This window comes from Centruroides sculpturatus, unplaced genomic scaffold (genome assembly GCF_000671375.1).
Source record: "Centruroides sculpturatus isolate CEXI.00-Female unplaced genomic scaffold, Cexi_2.0 scaffold281, whole genome shotgun sequence".
NCBI lineage: Eukaryota > Metazoa > Arthropoda > Arachnida > Scorpiones > Buthidae > Centruroides > Centruroides sculpturatus.
In genome coordinates this window covers 453,760-477,978 of record NW_019384696.1, presented here as the reverse complement: position 1 = coordinate 477,978, position 24,219 = coordinate 453,760, and the positions used below count along the sequence as shown (strand labels likewise).

General features: G+C 25.8%; 1 protein-coding gene across 1 annotated transcript in view; it reads left to right on the top strand.

The window, feature by feature from the left end:
- The window catches only part of LOC111627451 (DNA-binding protein RFX2-like), a 138,219-nt gene that overhangs the window by 62,525 nt on the left and 51,475 nt on the right, over nt 1–24,219 (top strand). Inside the window, exons 6-7 of the mRNA XM_023371020.1 lie at nt 3,527–3,637; nt 18,698–18,895. Coding sequence (XP_023226788.1) covers nt 3,527–3,637; nt 18,698–18,895 — 309 coding nt within the window. The remainder of the gene's footprint in view (nt 1–3,526; nt 3,638–18,697; nt 18,896–24,219) is intronic.

Below are 24,219 nucleotides of genomic sequence, written 5' to 3'. Positions count from 1 at the left end.
TGTACTTGGCATTGGAATTTTAGAATATGCATATTTAACTAATTTTTTTCATCTGTCCAAAAGTTATTTATTATTGAAAATATCCTCTTTGTTGGTGCATTTGATCCATATAAAGTCAAAAATAATTTACTATATGAGAAATATTTGCAAATAGAATATTCTGACTTTTGAAATGTGTAAATATTTTTACCTATCTATTATTAACCTCAGTTTCACTTGCATTTCATTCTTTAACTGTCCGTTGTCACAAAATTCCAGAATGATGAATCATTGAGGTGGTGTTAGATGGATATTGTGAAGTCTTGTAGATTTACAATAATTGCATAAATGCTAGATGTGCTGGACAAAAGATCTAAATAAAACAAAATGACAAACAGTCCAGCAAAATGTTGAATGCCTTGTCAGCCTAGATACGTATTCATTCCACATTTCTAAATTTTTATTAGGTACAACTTATTATTAGAACTATGTATTCAGATAGTAGTACCATCAAATTGAAATATATTATTTTCATTTGATAATTTTTTTGTTCCTTATTGAATATTTTTTAAAAATAATTAATTTTTTTTGTTTTTTTATGGCTTATTTACTTAAATAAAGTGATTGTTTAATTACATGCCTATTCCTTATCTGCAGACTACATTGTAATTGATTTAAATGAGAGATTTATCTGTCTCAGATATGTGATTTAAAATAAAAAACAGTGGTACCTTAGTTAACAATAGTAATCCATTCCAGGATTATTGTCATTATCCAAGGCACAATTTCCTGTAAGATATAATTGGAAATCGAATAATTTGTTCCAGCTCCTCCCCACAACATAGTACATATCAAATATGCAGATAAAACTTATTTAAAATGTCATAAAAATGTGGTACATATCATTTATTCATTTATATTTGCTACAAAAAAATTAACATCAATAAAATGAATAGGTCATGAAGCAGTTTTTAATTATCGATCTTCACCAGAAGGACAATTGGGCTCACCTCAGAGCTTTTTATCAGATGGACTTGTGAAAAACATGTCTAGGGTTTGCATACCTATGGCACTCAGGATGGTTTTCAGTGGCACTCTGATTGAATAGAGATGCAGTAAAAATTATATTTTAATTATTAATTACACATTTAAATGAAGCCATAGTTTTGTATAAGTTGTGATAGATTAAAAATGAATCTCTTGCTTATATATTTATATTACAGTGCATGGTTTATGCTCTGTCTCTCCATCTACATTTTGTGCATATGCTTCACATGTAAGAACATAATTCAATTGACAACTTGACTTCAAAATTATGTATTTTTAAGTCCATTATAGCAAGACCAATTTTGATAATATATAACAAAATTGGTAGAATCATATCAGCACCTGGAATAACTCTATAACTTAGGTTTGGCACAATATCGCTGAAAAGTTGCTGACTCTTGATCTATATGAATAAACACATAAAAAATAAGTGTTTAAAAACTCATTTTCATCATAAACTGCATTTATAACCACATAAAATAAAGCACAGTACACAACAAGGAAAGACACAATTATCAGAAAACATAAACAGCTGGTTCTGATGGGTCAAACATATCTGAGCTTTACTGCTATGCTGCATGGCTGTTTTCTGTTCAACAATGTCCTCCCATGCATGGCTGTGTGCAAGATTGTATAGAGCTTTGCTGTCATGCAGGATAAAAATATCTCTGTGTCAACAGATAAATGGAAACATTAATCAAATCAAGTGTCATTATCTGAGATATTTTTTCTTACAGTCACTTGTCGTTAACCAAGTACATCATTATCTAAGGCCATCATTAACCAAGGTACCACTGTATTACTAAATTTAGACATTGAAATATTTTAAGTTTATTCTTTAGATAAAAATCTCAAACTGAAAATAATTTAATATAATTCTGTACTTAACTGTAAGGCATATAACATTATTTATTTATTGATATTAGTCTTTCTTATTCATTAAAATTTCTAAAGGAACTGTATTCTTGATTGACTGTTACAATCTTTCTTAAAATTGGGAAATATTGCATTACATTTTTTAAATGTTAATATAAATTGTTATCTTAGTGTACAAACTCTGCAAGCCTGGAATATATTATCAAAAATAGCAACCAACTGAACCTTAAAAGAAATTCCAGGATATTCTATTGTAAACTCTAATGTTTTTGATCTTTGATTAATTAGTGTGTTACTCTCAGTACTATAGTAAAACAGTAAAGTATTTTATTACAAAAATTTTAATGTTATTTTGTATGATATTTAACAAAATATATCAGATAAACCAGGGCTGTGGAGTCAGAGTTGGGAAGAATTTCTGGCCAAAGAAGTTGGAGTCAGACAAAATATGTCGACTCCGACTCAGACATTTTAAATTTAATTAGTTTTTTTATTTAAATGAAAGAAAATTTATTTTAAATTTAAAAAATGCAGCAATTTAATTTATTAAATATGTAGTTTTCTTTGTAGCATTTGTGTTTAGTAGTTAAATTATTTTGACCCAATTGATTTTGAATATTTTTGAATCATTCCTTTATTATCCCTGTAAATAAGTACTCTATTTTTATGAATAAGCCAGACTAATTGATTAGAGTATATATTTTTCTTTCCTGAACAAGGGACTGAAGTAGCTAGATTGCACACTTTTTAGTTGCACTAACTTTTCTGGAAGGGTGAAATTGAAGTGCAAATGCTGTAGAATAAAGATATGTAGATGTAGAATTTTATCACCCCCCTTTCTCTTCTTATTAAATATTTGTTAAAAATTAATTTTTTTTATACAAATAAATATTAATATAAGTTAAATATTAAAAATACTAACTATAAAAGTACTTGAGTAAATGCCCCGGGCTCCTTTCAGAGTTCAGAGTTGGAGCTTTAACTTCTCTGCCCCCATAAAATGACTTGATATTTAATTTTGTCAGAGATTGTGTCAGCCTACTAAAATTATCAGGAGTCAGAGTCAGGTATTTTTTTTTTTTTTACTGACTCTGCAGCCCTGAGATAAACACTATAATTCATATATATAAATAACTAAAGCATATGTAATATTACACTTAAACACAATCATATTATATATAATATATAATAAATAAGTTAAATATCAGTATTATTCTTTCATTACTTTTGCTACTTCTCCTAATATTCTGCTGCCTTTGTAATGTCAAGTTTAGTCTTTAATTTCTTAATAAAATTATCAGAATTTAAAAAATACTAATTATTAAATTTTTTTTAANCTCAGAAGCATTTGTCAAGAAGTTGAGAGTAAAGTATGAAAGAAATGTCTATTGCTTAATGGATTTTAATTATAATTAACATCAGTATTTTTGTGAAATATGAAAAAATTACAAACTAATAGAAGCAACTAAAATTTAAAACTAATAATAAAGATTTTTAATAATGCATGCTTTAAAATTATATATATGAGCATTTTAACTTTTAATGTTGCTTAATGTGTGAGTGTGTGCTTGCGTGCTTGCCATTTGTCTTTGCTGTTTCCTCCCATCTGGTCCACATAATGGAGGAAAGTGGGGGTTATAAAGTACAGAATGAAATGATGGATGGAGAAACTCATCACAACCTAGCTACTGCCTCTGCCACTGCTACCCATACTACTCGTATTTCTCCTGTAACAGTAAGTAACTGTTGGGCTTGACTGCTGTGTTCTTAGATTCATTAGTTAAATGCATTTTATAATTTCTGTCTTTTAATATAATTTCAAATAAGTAGCACTTTTATTTACATAAATATTGCATTAATATTTCAAATTTCTCTTAATGAAAATTAATTTTATTAAAGTATTTTCTGTCAAGCTTTTTATTTAAATTAATTTTCTGCTGGAACGCTTTAAATATTTTTAACAATTTAATAAAATTTAAATCTTAATATAATGTGTGTGCTTTGCATTAATAAATGTAAATGTTTTATTTAAATTTAAATGTGTATTTTTTTAGATTGTTTTAATAAAAATTTTATTTAATATCATTTATAATAGATAATTTTTAATGATGTTTGAAAAGTATTCTGACAATATATACAAATATTCATTTTCTAATAAATAATAATATTTTATGTGAATAATTTGAAAATAAATGAAATATTTAGAATAAAAATTACAAAAAAAAACAAAAATTGTTGCATCACATTATTCTATTTTTTTACTGTTTACATAATTTTTTATATTAAAAATAGTTTAATATATATCATTTTTAATTTTAGATTTATTATTTTGAATTCTGAAATTGATATAAATTTTAAGTTAAAAGCTAGTTTAGCATTATTAACATTTCTTAAAAATTTACAGTTCATTAATATGAAGTAGAAATAAAAACAGTTAACATTTATTTATTAATATTTTATAACCCTGATTCAGTAACCCTGATTTTAGTTAATTAATCAAATTACATTGATATTTCATCAGTAGATTAATATTTAACAATTACTCGAGCAAAAAGTTGATATAGAATATTTTTATTTGAACTGAAAAAAAGTTATAGACTAGTTTAGATGAAAATAAATAACTGAATATGTGGTGATTTAATTTATGAAACATCTTTAGTCATTTAAACTCTCTTTGGGGAAAAAAATTATTTTTTTAAAAATTGATACAAATAAACATGAATTTAAATAATAAAATGTTATTCAGTAACAAATGTTTTTAAATATCTTTTAATTTGTTCAAATAATAATTGTTATTTTAAGGCAAAATCATATTTGAACCAAATTGAATGTAAAAATATTCCTTTGATTTACTTATAAAAATAATGTATTATTTCCTTGATTTAGTGGGTGCTTATTTATCAGATCTTGCATTTAATAGATCAATTTTCCATCCTCTAATTGTTTTTAGTTTGTTTATTTTCTGATTAATCTAGTAGATTCTCATAAATCTGATAAATATTTATTACTTAATAAAAAATTAATTTTTAAAATATATTTTCAAATATTTCTAAAAAAAAATTCAAATAGATAATTAATAACCCAATAAGAAAATATATACAATAGAATCTGTTTATTGTAATAACTTTGGAACTTATTCATACCTTTAGTATTAAGCAACAGAAGTAAATAAAAGTATAGTAGTAGCAAAATTCTGACTATTCATTCTGACATTAATTGACATGTTAAAACAGTTAAAAATATAGGACTTGAAAAGATTTAATAATTAATATGTAATTCATTCATTATTGTTTACCTCTGTTTTTAATAACAGCTAATGTATAATTGAAGAAATTCCAGAAATTTAAACTATGTAATGTAAGCAAATAATGATTAACATGTTACATTGACACTCTGGTTCAGACTGATAATGATTCCATATTAAATAACTACTCACCACACCGAATTAATGATAATAACACACTTGGAACCTTATTTAAATGTCATCCCATAATTGAATATCCATCTAGGAATGGTTAAGAACCTGATGCAGAGTCCAGAAGGGGTTCAAAAACATTCATTTTTTTTAATGTTTTTTGTATCACACCATGATTCCATGTTATTAACCACATGTTGAGACTGTTAAAAATAAGTTTGAAAATGCATTTAAAAAAGAAAATTGTGTTAGAACTCAAATACATTTTAACAATAGAAAATATAAAAACATTGACTTGATGGTGGTTTATTAATAAGCTAGAAATGTTTGTCTATACATTAAAATTGTTTGCTAGTTTGAAAATAAGGTTTTTTTATATCTGTTTATCATCTAAAGAAACACTAATCTCAATTCTGATTACAACAAGTGAAGTTTTATGAGTATATTTTAACTTACAAGTTTTTGAATATGCTAATTTTGATAACATTAAACAACTGATGTTGATATTCATGATTACAATAAACAGAGTCTACTATATAATGCAATAAATGATTCTATCAATGAAATAATTATTAAATTTAGAATTTGAGTATGCTTTTTTCTCATATTAAATATCTTATTTTTTATTCTACACTATATTCCATGACTCCATACTATATGATTCTGTATTATTTCTTGTAATAACAAACAAACTCAAATATTTAAGAATTCATAAAGTTGATTAAGTTGTACCTTTGATTTGGTTTATTTTTTTATTATTCAAGCATTTCTGTAGTTAATACATGTTAGTTTATCATTATTAGAAATATTTATTTATTTATTTGATTTTATTAATATGAAACAGAAACACTCCATGTATACACTTCAAAAAGAAAAAAATCTTAAAACTGTTGAAGGAGTCACAACTATTTATTAGATAAGCACTTTTTGAGATTTTACAATCTAATCTTCAGATCTACTACATTCAATGTTAATATTCTGAGATTTAAACAGAACTGCATGTGCTTATAAACTTTTGAATCAAACCAAGCAGAAAAGATTTAGTTCAAAAATTTTTAAGCTTATATAGTTGTTCTGTTTGTATTGTCAGAATATTAATGTTGAATGTAGTATATATTTGAAAGTGAGATTATAAAATCTCAAAAAATGCTTAATTTATTTAATACTTGTGACTCTGTCAACAGTTTCAAGTTTATTTTATATTATTTTTCCTAATATGATTTTTATTAATGTTTGAATATTAGTTTTGCGTGTTTCAGTTTTTATATTAAAAATATGTCAATACTAATAAATATATATTTTTATTTACCATTATCATTATTTGATTTATATAATATATATATATATATATATATACACATACACACACAATCACACACACANTTCCATAAAATTAATCGATTCTTATATATATATGAATTTTTAATTTTCAATATTATTTTTCTTTGTTTGTTTTTAATTGTTGTTATTTGAAAATGTTAAATTTTTAAAACATTAGTAGTATATGTTAAGAATGAATCAAACATTTATTAGTAGGTTTTTTTTTTTTTTTTAATAAAATGGATATGAACAAAATTTCTTAATAAAAAAATATTGGTCAGCACGTTTCTAAATTTTTGTTGGTCAATTTTCAGGCCATACTTATGCAAAGACATATGAGGTACTAACCTGAACTCTGTAGATGTAGGGGCTACCAATAAAGTTAATTTTGAGAAAAAGTAAAAAACCAAATTAATTGTACTCAATAAAAATTACAATGATAAATATCAGGTTCATGCAAAGATGCTTGGTGCTTTGGTACAAGAATTTGAAGTTTTATTACCTATTTGAGATATGAAAATATTAAACTGCACAGCAATTAATAAGCCAAGTTGGGAGTTCAATTCATAGTAAATATATCCTTTTGTTTTATTGAATACAGGTGTTGTCTTTATTCTCTGGCAACCAATGACAGTTACATTATTTCTAATTTAAAATATTAAGTATTTTGTGCTTTATTAATCAGGGTCCCCATAAAATAAAAAACAACTTAAATAAAGGTAGCAGACATTTGTTCTGATAGCCAAAAACACAGCAATAGCACTTAATGCATTAATTAAGTTATGGTCCACCAAAACCATCCTGGTTCCAAATTAGCTGTTGTAACACAGTTTAGTTCAGTTTTGTATTTTATATTTTGCAGTATTACAATATGTGTGTTTAAACAGATTGGTTAAAATAATAATTTTTTTCTGATTATCTTTATATATGCAAGTTTATCTGTTTGGATTCTAGTATTTTTAAAGGGAGCCCTTCAAAAGCATAATGCTTCAGATTGTAAGGATGATCCTGCTAATATTTGTAATGAGATACAGTATACTTATAGTCTTGTTTTACACAGATGTTCTGTGTCAGCAAGTGCTGCATAAATAAAATTTTGCATAAATTTGTGCTCCAGTCCAAGTAGTCCCAAATAATTGCTTAGACACTTAAGCAATCACTTAACATTAATAGAAAAACATTAAAATGTGCCTAAGTCTCTGTATTATTGTAAGTGATTAGAATTTCTAACAACAGCAAGATGATAGTTTTTGGTTCTTGATTTGTCTTGTTTGCTGTCACATGAGCTCATAAGAACAACACCAAAAAGAATTTGAATACTTAGCACAAGTTCTTTGCAACAATGAGAACTTCTCTCAATTGAGTAGTTCTCAGTTCTTGCATTCAAATACTTCCATTTTCAGTTGGAATCACTTTGGATTAAGCCTAGTAGTACATTTTTTTACATTTATTGAACATGTGACGATTATTGGGTGTAATGCAGAGATAAAAAAAAAAGAAAAATAGTAAAACCTAGAAAGTACCAAAACAAAAAATTGTTAGATATCATGCAATTCCAATCTACACAGGTTTTATTGTACTACATTAAGAATATAAGGTGTATAATCTAATTATTTTTTTAACAAAATGATATATATATATATATATATATATATATATAAAAATGGACGTGTGTGTCCCTATATTTCACTTTTNTTGAAAATTGATAAAAGCTTATTGTGCTATAAGAATAAAAGTATTTTATTAAGTAATAATAATAGTAATAAAATGAAGTTAACATTTATAGAAATTATTTTTCAATTCTAGTAAAATTGGAAACTTTTGAATCTCTGAATTTTGATTTTCAACTATTAAATTTAACAATGATAAAAGGCAAACATTATTATTATGCTTTTCTTCTTCAAAACTTTATATTAAATATCAAAAATTATTTTAAATCTGATAGTTTTGGAGATTATGTAACAAAAAACAGATATGTTTGTTAATATGTAATATTATTTATCTTTAATAATATTAATTTTATTAATTTCCAGAATTTAAAAAAAGGTAAAATACTATGTTTATAAATACTTCATATGCTATTAAAGAAAACAGAATTTAATTTTGTTTTAATTTTTAATTAATTTTAGAAATCTTATAAAAGTTATTTACTCTACATATATAAAATACTTAGCTTAAAATTGTCAAAAACATTTTTCTGTCACAAGAAAAAGGTAAATAAATAAATAAATATGTCAGTATCAGGAAATCAGGAATCAATGAATTGTCACAAACTTTTTGTTATGGACACACTCTGTATTAGGAATAAGAGGTCAAAGCTTGTCAGGCAAATGAGCAAAGCAAGTAGGGCAAAGTTTACTAGTCATACTATAAATAAAATAATTACTGAACTAATTATCAATATCCATTGATTTAGCTTACATTTCAATATTTTTAAACTCATTATTGATAATTCTTTTTCTCTAGAGGATCATATTATAATAGTGTAACATACTTTTATTATTGCTTATAAAATTTTTAATATTAGAAAAATATTTGTCAAGGACTTTCAACTAAAAATAGGTTTGAAGACTTTATTAATATAAATACAGTCGACCCCCCTATAATGCAGTAGATACGTTCCACTTTATAAGAATTTCACATTGTAGGAATCCTTAAATACATGAGCCAATCACAGCCCGGCACGTGTGCAGTTTACGGACTGCGGCTGTTTGAAAGGTTTTCTTCCATAAAATTAATCGATTCTAGATTAATTTGACTCAACATTTCCAAAACGTGTATAATTTTGTGGGAATAATCTGTATAAACTATGGTATAAACAAAAAATTGTAGAATTACTTACCTAGTGTGCACTGTTCGATGACGCCATTGCTTAAATAAAAACCAAAACCTTTAAACAATCCAGCAAATCGTTTTTTAATATTTTAAAAACGCTTTCAAACGCTTTAAGTGATCATCCTCAGTTATCATTTTGAAATTACGTAAAATAAAAATTCAAAAAGCGGTTACATAAATATATGTTAACATTTAACAAGCTTAAATAATCACAAAAATTATACAAGTTAATTAAAATGAAATAAAGAAACAAAATAAAATATATATATCCAGTAAAATTATTTTAATCTTTCCGCTTATATAAACTACGTCAACTCATTGTAGAAGGATTTCCATGCCGATGACAATCCATCAGCATCCCTATGATTAATGCAATTTGTGTGCAACTATGCCTTGTGAATTTCTAGTTTTTCTAGATGTTTCACGGCTTGCCTGGATCTTGTAGCCTTGATGATCGATGCTTGATCCCAGAAGATTTCGATATTCTGTTGCTTGGCAAAAGCAGCAAGCACTGTAGAGTCTATGAAAACAAGCTTACCGTTCGGAGCAGTGCACCGAATGGTGGACGCGTTTTCTGATAAGTTATTTTTCTGTGAAAAATTCGCTGAACTTTGGAGACATCATTAATAGAAATAATTTTTATGGCCGTTGAATAAGAAATGTTTTTTTCACAAGAAATGTGTAAAATTACAGTACTGTATTAGACTTACAGTACCTAATTTATGTACTGTATAGACGATAGTAAACTCAACTTACCTGCCTAAACTCTCAGTAGCGTGTAAGTAGTTCGGCTGCTCGTCCACTATTGGTCCAGATTCGACCAATCCTGTCGCGACACAAGTTGGCGATGGCATTTTACGGCATTTTACGAGTCTCTTTTAGCGTCTTTATATGAATATGGTTGCAATTTTTTCGCCGTGATATACAAATTCGCATTATATGAACCCATGTTATAGGGGGGGTTGACTGTACATTGTTTTGGGTTATCTTATTCTGTTATGCTAAAGTGAACTTTTTTAACATTTCCAACATTTAATCATAAATACTACTAGATTAATGAAATCAAATTTCTGTTTTTTAACACTAATAGCTTTGACTCAAGCCATGTTTACCACAATAAAATGTTCATCATATTATATTGCAAAGCATTAAAAACCTTAGTTCAACTTATATTTTCAATTATTTTAAATATAAATAATGAGAATGAAATAACAAAATTAAACATGAATATTAGAAAATATATTTGTATATGTTAATAAATAAAAATGGAGTGAATTTTATTAATTTATAATTGTAAAATGTTTATTAATATAATGTAATATAATATAATATATATATATTAGTGTAATTGATGATATATTTAAAATGAATAAAATTGAAAATATTTTAAAATATTTTATATAAATTTAATTAATCTAATTTTTAATATTGTACTGTTGTCTAACTAATCTAATATAATAGTCACAAAACAATTCTAACTTTATAATAAAATTAAAAAATTTTACAAGTACAAATACTTTTTGCCTTCAATGAGTAGTCTTCAGATATAGTTAAATATGTTCAGATTTCAGAATTAGAAATAGAATTAAAATACATGTAAAATTCAAATTTAAAACTTTTTAAGTTGGAAACAATGACAGAACAGTAATTTAATAATAATGATAACAAAAAACATTTAAGATTTCTAATACAGTACAAATTTTTTAAATCATAAGGTGAAACATATCAAGTTAAATCATATATTCAGTTTTTGATTTAATTTTTTACCTTAGTAATGATGAAAAATTTACTAAGATTCATATCAATTATAAAGTTTTAATATCATTGGGGAAATTTGCTTGCCTCTATTTAATACAAAAACTTTATATAAGATTCTTGTGAGATATTAAAATATAATTTAGTAATTTTATCTTTTTGAGACTATTATATTAGATAATTTAGTAAATGATTTATAAGATACCTTTCTAAAACAAAAATATTTTTGTAGTATATATATTGTATATAATTTTAATTCTTTTTGTAGTGTTTCATTCATGATTAGTCAATATATTTTATTTTGAAATATTTTAATAATTAATATGTATGTATAAAAAATAGATTGTGTTATTAATTATTATCTTATAAGTTATTTACTGCATAGAATTATATATGCATGAGCATAATGCATATGTGTATTTTATTTATAATTTATATATATGTATACATACATATTGTATACATAAATGAGTGAGTGTCAGAAAATATGATATTTAAATTTAATTATTGAAATCAATAGTTTATTTTTTCTTTAAATATCTACATTTACTTATTATATGTTTAAAATAGCTTTCTTTAATAAGACCATAAATTATGTATTGCTATTATGGTACTAGTGGAATGTATTTATTATTTGTTATTATTATTATTATTATTAATTTTTTATTTTATAATAATCCATGAAAATTTGAATACATTCAAGTCTAACTTAATTTCTAGCAGAAGTCTTTTTTTAATCCAGCAAAATTATAGCAAATGATCCTTTCCAGCTATTCAAGATAGGCAATAATTTTGTTAGATAAAAATGTTTATAGTATAAACTAACTTGTAAGTTAAATTATTCATTCAATATGTTTGTTTTTAATTCTATATTTGAATTACTTAATATTAATATTCAATATGTACTGGGTAGTTTCATCATGCATAATGTTAGTGTCAAAATTAGACATTTACAAATATTAATATAATAAATAAATCATAATAAATATTAATATTTTTAATAATAAAAAAACTGAAAGTAAAATTATTTATTTTTATTCATATTATTATTTAGCTAAGTCAATATTTTAAATATAACAACTATTACAATGAAAAATAATTTTATTTCTAATTTAGTATGACTATTCAAATTGATAACTGCAGCATATTGTAGTGTTGAAATCATAATGTAATGTTTACCATTTAAAATGATTATATTGTAAAAGATACATTTGACATTTTCAAATTGTATATTCTTGATATAGAAATAAATTATTGAGGAAGTACAGGAACTTAATTTACCAGAAATACATGAATAATATACTTATTATTTATAATTAGCATGAGATTGAATTATATACTTTTGTCACTGAATTTTTGGGTAGTTTCTTGGATCTTTGTGTTTATGTACAACTCTAACAATCCATGGAAGCATAGATCATCAGTGTTTGAAGTGTTGGTAGAAAGGCTATTAATCTCTCTTAATTGGCAAATTTTGAAAGATGAGTTGGAAATACCTGGATGTGAAAGCAGGATAACATGAAGTATCCACAGAAATGTTCAGGAGGATGGTGCAAGATATCAAGAAAAGGGATAGGTGACAAGGTGCAGGATGAGGTAGAGGTAACCTGGGAGAATGGAAAATGAGTTCTGGTCCATATGTTAAAAAATTGGAGAGATTTTTATGAGAGATTAGAAAAGATGATCAGGAAAAGAATGATGTATAAAAGGAATATCATCTTATTTGATTCATTGAAAAATGAGAAAGAAGAGAACAAGTTAGAGATAGATCTGAGTGTATGTGGTATCTCTAGAGCAGTGGTTCCCAACTTTATTTTGTGGAACCCTTTTCACCTTAGTAAAAAATGTTGGAACCCTGACAATTTTTAATACACGTATATATCATAGACATAGAAGAAGAAAAACGGATTAATAATGGAGAGCAAATATTATTACTTAGTTCAAACTGACAATTAATGTGAAGGATTAAATTAAACTTCTTTTCTATCAATATTTTAAATAGTGCTAGTGCCTGGATTTGTATCTTCATTGGTAGCCATCTTTTTGGTGTCAGCCAACAGTATGTGGTATTTTAATTTGAAATATATTGTACACACAATACAGAAAGCACTATAAATTTATACAGTTTCCACTATATTTTTATATGAAAAAGTATCACAAAATAAATGCTGTGCAAAACTAATAATCTTTGACTAATATGCCAGCTTGTATACTGTACTATTGCACTTCAACACACTACAATGATAAAATATTAATTAATTAACCCCTTCACAATTGTCTGACTGAGTGTCCCTCACAGTATTGGAATATGTACTGTACCATTTGGATGTCTAACTGGCTGCTCCCAACATTATATTAAATAGGTTTGTGGTACAGGTATTGATGAATTAAAGCATATTTTATGACTGTATTATTATTTATACGTTAGTTACTTTTTAAGGTTATTTTTTAAATGATTTTCTAGATTTATGTAATGAAAACCATTACATAAAGTTTTCATTACATGCCAAACATTATATCATGATTTTGAGTTGTTCCATTATGGATAAATTGGTCTCCACTGTTTATAAAGATGTATGTAACTCTAGCACATGTATAGAATGTCCTAAGAGGACTCAATCCAAGATTAGAACTATTGAATCTCATCATCCCAAATCTGCATTGGCACATTCATATATCACTACACTCAGATTTTATTAGTGGAACCCTAGGTTTTGCCAGTAAAGTTGGATTATTTCTTACCCTCCCTGCTATAGATAGTAGGGAGGGTAAGAAATGTTATGTACAATTAACAAGAAAGAATATAGAAAATAGATTGAAGGAATAAACAGAGAAGAGGGTTACAATGGCATTGACTGAGCAAACAAGCTTTGAGAAATGAGTTTACTGTGAAAAGGAAACAGGCAGGATGTTTAAATCATAAATATATAACAAGTAAATGTATAGTACTTGTAGTTTATATCAGTGTTGTGAAGTTTGAGTCTGACTTTTTGGTTGGAGTCAGTAAAATTCTTTTGATTCTGAGCCCGAAGTTTATTATTGGTAAAATGGGAAGTAAGAAAAATACTTTTTAATTAATTAGAATCTAAAGAAATTTTTTTAGAAAATAGACACTTCAATAAATTTAGATATCAAAATGATATTAACTCATAAAGGCCATTTTACAGCAAAATGTTATGCACATCTCATATGACATGCTCTATACTTTCAGAAAATAGTTTTTATTAGTTTAAGGTCCACCAGTGGCTGAGTGGATAAAACCACTGAACACTTGTAGTTAGTCATGGGATCACACTTGGAAAGTAAACACTTACAGTATCTCTTCAAATCACCAAGCTTATCTTTACTAAAGAGAAGCTCCCAAGAAAAATTTTACTTTAATTTGAGTGCCATAATTTTTACATGGCACAATATATAAGGACCTTGAATAAGTTCTTGCTGTTTTTTTGTGAAAATTAACACTTTATTTAAAAAAAGTCGTAATAAACACGTCACTGAAAGTATTGTCCATCACTAGCCACTACTTTCTCCCGTCGTTCTGGCAGCATTTGAATTCCACGTCGGAAAAATGACACGTCTATTGAGGCTATCCAAGAATCAACCCATTTTTTGGCATCTTCATAAGAACGAAAGTGCTGCTCAGCCAGGCCATGTGCCATCAATCAAAACAAGTGATAATCAGAAGGGGCGATGTCTGGTGAATACGGCGGGTGGGGTAGGACTTCCCATTTAAGCGTTTTCAAGTACGTTTTCACCGGTTGTGCAACATGTGGCCGAGCATTGTCATGTTGCAAAATCACTTTGTCGTGTCTCTGCTCATATAGCGGCCGTTTTTCCTTCAATGCTTGGCTCAAATGCATCAATTGTGATCGATAGCGATCTCCCGTGATGTTTTTGTTTGGTTTGAGCAGCTCGTAATAAACTACACCTAGCTGATCCCACCAAATGCAGAGCAGAAGCTTCGAACCATGGATATTCGGCCTTGCTGACGATGTTGATGCATGACCAGGCTTACCCCACGATTTTCTAAGCTTAGGGTTATCGTAGTGTATCCATTTTTCATCACCTGTCACGATACGATGCAGAAAACCTTTCCTTTTCTGCCGTTGAAGCAGCTGTTCACATGTGAAAAGACGCCGTTCGACATCTCTCGGCTTCAACTCGTATGGCACCCAATGTCCTTGCTTTTGAATCATTCCTAATCCTTTTAAACGTTTCGAAACTGTTGTGTGATCAACTCCTAATGATTCTGCAAGTTCAGCTAGCGTGACATGAGTCTTCATGAAGTAATGCCTCTAATTCCTTATCTTCAAACTTTTTTGGTGCACCAGATCGTTCTTTATCTTCAACATCAAAATCATTATTTTTGAAGCGTCTAAACCAATCTCTGCATGTTGTTTCCGACAGAGCATGGTCGCCGTAAGTCTCAACAAAAATTCTGTGTGCTTCAGCTGCAGATTTTTTTTGAATAAAATAGTGCAATAAAATTCCCCGCAAATACTCTTTTTTTGGCATGAAACTAGACATGTTTAACACAATGAAAAAATAAGTTGTTTACACTTCGGTGAAATGATATATACTGAATTTCAAGGTCGCTTATTGTACTTCCTTACAGATGCATCACCATCTAAAAATAAACACACGTGGTTCTGGTAATGCCATCTGTTGGAAAACAGTGAGAACTTATTCAAGGTCCTTATATTTTTTTACATCTCAGATGTTTTACTTTGGATATTAATTGTTTTTTTGAGCAATTTGACTAATTAATTTTTTACTGCCCTTCTATTGGTTTTGAGTTGTTCGTGACTATTATAGCTTCAATAACATAATTTAGTCTTAAAAAACTCAATAAAAAATGATGAAAAAAATAAAATCCAGATCAGAATCTAACTGCAACAAACTAAAAGAGGATGAGAAAACTGCAAAATGTAATTAATAGGATTGTTTCAGCTTATTATTCACTAGTTTAAGTTCTTGGGGCTGATTGCATCTTCGGTTCAAGATGATTGATTTTTTTTCCAAATCTCTTATTTTAAAATTCTACTGTATACTTCAGTTTAGTTAACTGTCAATAGGAAATTAACTATTCCTGTTGGAGCTAGAGTGGGAGAAACTAATTTATGGACCAATTTATTACAGTAGACCCCCCTATAACGCTTAGATACGTTCCACGCTAACCGAAAATTACGTTGTAGGAATGACTAAATACATGAGCCAATCGCAGCCCGATAGGTGTGAACTTTACGGACTAAGGCTGTTCGAAAGGTTTTCTTCTATAAAATTAACCGATTCTAGACTAATTCCACTCAACATTTCCAAAATACGTATAATTTTTTGGGAATAATCTGTATAAACTATGCTATAAACAAAAAATTGTAGGATTACTTACACCGTTCGACTACGCCGTTGCTTAAAGCTGGTTTTCATCGCGGAACAGCACGCGAAACGACGGCCGCAATTTCTGATAACGAATTTTTGGCGGAAAAATAACTTGACCTTTGGAGACATCATTAATATAAATAATTTTTATGGACGTTGAATAAGAAGTGTTTCTTTCACAAGAAATGTATAAAATTAGTGCTGTATTAGACTTACGGTACCTAATTTACATACTGTGCAGACGATAATAAACTCAACTTACTAGCCTAAAATCTCCGTAGCGTGTTGCCAGGCGGCAGAAAGCATATATATAATTATAATAAAGTTACAATAAATTAAGTTAATATATAATTATATATACAGTACCTAATTTATATATAATTAATATATAATTATATGTACAGTACCTAATTTATATATAATTTATATATAATACTAAACAGACGATAGCAAACTCAATTTAGCCGCTCCGTAGCGTGGCGCAGGGTCGGAGGAAAGTAGTTCGGCTGCTCATCCACTATTGGTCCAGACTCTATCAATCTTGTCGCGAAACGACGTTATAGGAGGTACGTTTTACGAAAGTTGCTACAATTTTTTCGCTACGTTATAGGAATTGTCGTTATAGGAACGTACGTTATAGGGGGGTCGACTGTATGTCATTCATCAAATTGTTATTTTTTTCATTTTATTGTATTTAAGTTTTTTTCTTGAAAATAATTAAATTTAAATCAATTTTTCATAATTAACTAACAAAAGTGGAATTTTTTTGGCAATTAAGATGTAGTGTGTTTCTTTATGTACTTGAGTTTTTTCAAGGTAAGTTCATTATATCCATTTTTCGATTTGCATCAACAATTTTAGTACGACTTTTTATAGAGAAATTTTACATTAAAATATTCGGATATTTGGTGGTATCTCTCTTACAAAAGAAATTGTAATATGACATTTTAAAAAAGGGTAAGGTTAAAATTGGAGTTGCACATTGCAAATTTGCCAGAGTCAGAGTCAGACTTTTTGTTTACCAAATCCACCATACTGGTTTATACAGATAACAAGTTGAATGAAGCTTTCCAAATAAATGCATTCTAAGCTATACCAATATTTACTTGGAAAGTTTTGTTCAATTTATTATTCATTTATAATATTATATATTTATTCATGTTTATTTACATGTATTTATTTTAAATTTTATTTTAATTAATTCATTGCTTTTTTTTAAAAATAATGTAAATTTAAAATATTTTATTTTTGGAATGTTTTAACTTTCAGCTTGATTCACATTTTATAATATATTCTGCTGAAAGCTGTTAAGTAGTTCAATAATTTGATTCTATGAAGCTTGAAGATGGCCTTTATACTAGTTTATTTTTAAAAGAAATAAAATATATATTTATATGTAAAAATATTTACATATATATGATCAATATACAGGATATTGAAATTCTCCCTATAGTCTGAAAATGGTTTTCTGTTAACTATACATATGTTGGAATATTCTGTTTCAATTATTATGTTTTTAATTCATGTATGAGATGATAAATTGAATGAGATAATTTGTTTTTAACTTTAAAAAACTGTTTACAGCATTTAATAGTCCATTTTGATTAATTGTAATAGTAGTTTGATTAGTTTATTTTCATTATATTGTTTGAATATATTTGTTTTAAGATAAAATTCTAAACAATGTAGTAATAAAAACAGTAAAATCAGATATAATAAATAAGAACAATTTAAATTTTTGAATTTTTTTCAGAACTTTACCTTTTCATATAATTAGTATGATAAAGAATTATATTGATAAATATAAATTATAATTTTTTCTGACAACTCTCTTATTTATATATAAATATGTATTTATGTAGTATACATAAATTGTGTATAGATGTATGTAAAATTGTGAAATTTTAAATAATAATTTATATTGAATGAGCATATTTTTAAGTTTTTAATTTAAATATGATACAAGATAATGTTTCACAAATCTCAGTTAAACATATAAATTAATTATTTAATTTAATTTATGCATGTGATTTGGGTGGTTTATCCATATAAATTCACTTGCATTAGATTGTGTGCGCTAACTTTTTTCAGGAGGATCCACGAAAGGTCACCGACATCATATCCCACTACTCTAATGATCAGTGTGTGATCCAGACCTTGCACAGCTCCCATGACAATACTCAGCTGCAGCTCCCACCCCAACAGCCTCAGCCTCAGCCACAACCTGATCACTCCCCATCATCCCATCATTCTCAACATCAAAATGTGCGAGACATGGACATTATTCATGTAGGTCCCCAGTGTACCAGCTGTTTATTATAATTGTCTGGTATCAATTACTCAAAACTGGGGATAAGATTTTAAAAAATTTTATGCTTGTAAAATTTATTGCAAGTAGAATGAGCACTGGCCAGCAAAATTAATAAAACCTTTATTTTATATTTCTTGACTGTTCTGGATCAGATACTGATCATCTCTATTTCTGTCTCTTCCTTATGTTAACTGATTATTAATTCTGAAAATTTAGTTTAGGATTTTATTTTAGATGCACCTTAATAAAATAGCATTGTATTTAAATACACAGCCTTCATACTAGCAATAAAGTTTTAATTTATATTATTAAACTTGTAATATCAATTTAGTTAAATTCTCTTATTCATGCATGAGTTATTTTGTTGTTAAAGCATTGATATTATTGTCTGTATAATTTTATTTAAAATATTATTATTTATTATTATGATTATTATTATTATTTTTAAATATTGCACAATTGCATGGTAGTAGCATGTGAAAATATTATATAAATAAAAATTTGCTATAGTGCTGGCAAAAAAATATCTTTTTCCATCCCCTTTTTGTTGCACTAATTTAAGTGCTTATTTACATTAATTATATTTAATACTTAAGTGATTGTGCTTACTGTAAAATATTATTGCGACAAAGAAATTCTTATATTAATTTTNACTGTAAAATATTATTGCGACAAAGAAATTCTTATATTAATTTTATCAATTTGTTACTATTTTATATATACATAAATTAATTATTGAAAATAATTTATATAATAAATTAAAATAAAAAAAATGTCCTCCAAAAATTTGAAGTTACTATTAGAAATAATAGCTAAATTTCTGACATTTTAACATAAAAAGTCAACAATATTTTGTCATATATTCAAAATTAAACAAATATAATTTCATATTAACTAATAAATTAATGTATATAATATTTGTTTCAAAATTTAACTGAATATAAAAATATTCATGTAAATTACAGTAAAAATTCTGTAACTCAAACATCTTTAACTTGAAGAAAACGAAGCACTTGGTGAATCTCAATGGAATAGCATAGGGATTTAATGTCTCCAGCTTGAATTTCTTAATTCAAATTTTCTCCAAAGTTGAAGTTTTCCATGGTCCCTGATATTGATTTATGTTAATTTCAACTTCCCCAACTCAAATTTAAATATTTATTCTGTCCAAAGTGATCCTAATTATCAGATTTCCATGAAATTTTCAGACAGTTGTATCTACTGTCCAAGACCCATTTGCAGACAATGTTCCAGTCCAAAGTGAGAGGTCCTCTCACTTTATCTCAACAAGATGTATCTGCAACACTGTTCAATTCCATTAGTTACATTGAACATTTTGCTGAAAGGCATTACACATGCTATTTAAAAAAAAGAAAAACTATTAAAAATTCTTTATATAGTGCAAGAGAAGTAAAAATACAAATCTATTCAGAATTGGCAGTTTTTACTCTATTTTTCTTTAACTCGAATCGTTCTTAACTTGAAGCTTTGAGTTAGAGAAATTTTACTCTATTAAAAGTTAGAATATTTTTTCAGAAAACAGCATTTGTTGAGTTTTACATTAACCATAAAACTCAACAAATGCTGTTTTCTGAAAAAATATTCTAACTTTTACATACTGTCCTGTATAGAAAATCTGCTACAGAAGAGTATATATAAATCATTAAACCTGAGCACTATACGTTCATGATGGGTATGCAAATGTTTAACAGTGTTAAGTAGAATAAAATTTTTGTTTCAAGAAGTAGTTCATATATATAATTTTTTCATATATACTGTATAGTAAATGTAACACTTTTACTTAAAATAGTAAATGCACAATTATTGATAAATATGCTGTAAAAATTTCAAGATATAAAGATATGATGTCAATACTCAAAACAGAATGCTTAATTCAGGAATCAAAATTTTATTTACTTAGAGAAATTTTTTCTCTTTTAAGAATTGCTTCAGCTCTACATTTGGAACAAATTTAATTCATTCTTTTGGATTTGAACAGCTTTAAGAATTACATAGATATTCTTAAAACTGTTTGATTTTCATAGTCAACAGAAAAGTCAGAAATAGTTAATTCAAATGTTTTCATTCATTTGATCTTGGAAGTCTGAAATCAAAATATTATAAAAATAAGTTTATTACTTTTATTGTTTTTTAATTTTAAATGGCTTGATTTAAATATTTAGTATAATTTGATCATAACCAAGATTTATTGATATCTTGGATAAAAACTATAAACGCAATAATTTGAATTTATATTATTACAAAAATATCTATCAGATTTAGTAAAAAATGTATATACTGTATATGAAAATTTTGAAGTTAGTAGAATAGTTTTAAAGTGTAATAATAAAACATATTTATTATAATAGAATGCCATCAATAATTCTCACAATCACTTAAGTGTTAAATTTATTTTTTATAATAAAATTTAACTTTAATCATAGTTTTTAAAAATTAAAAATTTGAAATTATTAAATATGTATTAAAAATTAATAATCTATTTCAATAATTTTATTATTAACTCAAATATAATTTATTAATCTAATTATCTTTTTGGATTTCTGCCTTCTTGAAAATGTATTGGCATTTCATGTTTCAGGTAATATATTTGTATTAAATTATTTTGGGTGACTAATATATTTTAAATATTTTCTATCTTTTTTAATTTTAGTTTAAACAAAATTTATAATCATTGATATATAATTATGTATTATATAACTATTTTATTTGCATATTTTTTAAATTTAATTAATTACTATTTAATTTTATGCTTTTTAATTTAATAAATGAAAATAATAAAGTTGATAAGCATCTTTATTATATGAAAAGAATGAATTTATGTATAATATTTTCAGACTAGTTCTATTTATATTAAATTTATCATATTTCAGCTTAAAAATTAATTTTAAAATGTTATAATTTTAATTACAATTTGAATTTAAATTGTATATTTTTTTTTATCCTTTATAATCTGAAATGTTAGATATCAATCATTTCTGCTAGGAAATCTTTTTCTGCCATTCATTAGAACTTTGAACTTATCTCACAGAATATTGGTGTTGTATTAAATAAATCTAACATTCTAAAAAAGAAAATGCTGACATTTTGAATGAGAAATGAATTTTGGAGTCTGAAAAACTTTTTCCCATTTTTTACTGGAAAATAATTTTTAAAACTACTGGAAAAAGAATTCTGTTAAAAATATTGAGTTTTGCTGTTTTGCTCCAGTGTTGTTTAATGATATGAATGAACTCCAGGTTTTGATGCAATTTTCTAAAGTTCTCTGTAAATAATTTGTAACTTATATTTTTAACATATGAAAATAGTTTACTACTGTAATCTCATACACTAAGTTCATTTTGTACTTATCATTGTTTAATGGTTATATTTATATTTATAATAACATATACATCAATCTGATTTAATTACTAATGTCAAACAAACTGCTGGATTATTTGTCAGGCTGTAACAAGGCTAATTTCATGATTAGATATAGACCATTAAATATAATATTTATATTTATTGGTCTGAAATATTTAATGGTAAAAATAAAATTACCTGTTACTGTTTCATGTTTTTAAATTTGTATATTTTATTCATTATTATTAAGAACTTACTAGTTTTGCAAACATTAATGGTATTATTCCTACAAATTCTACTGTGAATATCAGTTGCTTTATATCTTTTGAAGAAAAAAAATGTTTTGATGATAAATCAGTTTTATTTAATATCTAAATCTATTTAATTTTATGCATTAAAAATATATCATGATACTATTTTTATCTAAACAAGTAGCAGAATCATATAACATGTAAATGTTACATGATTCATAAAGAGTTGAGATTAAATTCTGTAGAATTTTTGTAGTAATTTTAAATAGTTTATTATACAAAAAATAGCATTACTTTTGGATTTTTTTTACACTTATATTTTTTTAATATGTTAATGCAATTAAGTATTTATCTTATACAATGTTTTATGAAAAGTATTGCTTTGAAATTAGGAACAAAATAATAATGGTTTTGTAATTTATCTTTAAAATGTCTAATACAGTATGTTAAATTACATTGATCTTACTCACTGAAATAAAATGTTTAAGTAGAAGCAGACTTTGTATAGAAAAAAAAATGGTACAATCAAAAGAGGACATTGAGTATGTTGCCAGAAAAATTCAAAATCTAAAAACAAAGAAAGAAAAGAACATTTTATGCACTACTTGTGTCAAAGTTAAATCCTTATTGCCATATGTAAATGTAACAGCATCTGTGATGTTGATTGATTTAAATATCACCTGTCTATTTTTAAAACTATTTATTATTATTTGTTGTATTATTAATTTGCTTTGCATAATTTTAAGCTACATTTCCTTTTGTTTTATGATTGATTATTTTTATTTATTAGAATTTTAAATTATTAGTTACCAGTTATTTAATCAATTGCTCTAATCAAATTTGACATAAATAAAATGTAGCTGTTATAGTTATTGAAATTTTTATCATATTGTGGTAGAAAGATGATTTCAGATTAAATCTATTTTGTAACTTTTACACACGTTTCAACAATACAAATTGCATTTTTTAAGAAATTATTACTAGATCTTGTTTCTAGAATTTATTGTTTTTAGATTAAATAGTTCAAAAATTAATTGTCATTTTTAGAAATCTTCAATATATGTAAATATTTAATAATAAACTATATTATAAAATATTGCACTTATAAGTAATAGTAAATTATCTTATGATTATATTAAATGTAATACTGTAACTTATTTGAGTTTAATGATGAAGACTAATAGTTTTTAGAAATGCATAATTTAATAAAATGAATGATGACTTTATGATGAAGACCAATTTCTGTTATTGCTTTTTATAGATTTACCATGTTGGATATGTAAATAAAATAAGAACCTTAAATTATAAAATATATCAAACTTTAGTATGATTTTCAAAAATAATAAAATATAAAATATTTCTTAAATAATCAGTTAATTATCTATATTGCCTTACACATTATAAATTTATCATTGAATTTTATCAGTTTATATTGTGTTGTTTTCAGATAAAATAATAGTGAAAGATGATGAGTATTCTTTTGAAAGTTACTGGTTAAACAGTATTGGTTCACATTAAAAAGATTTTTTCAGTCCATCTGTATAAAAAATGACAAATGCTTTTTAATTTATTGTTTTTATTACTTTTGAAGATTAATATTAATAATGTAAATTTTATTTTTGATACATATTTATTTCATATAAACTATAATTATTTTGTGTTTTAGCTACAATATGTGTGTGTATATATAT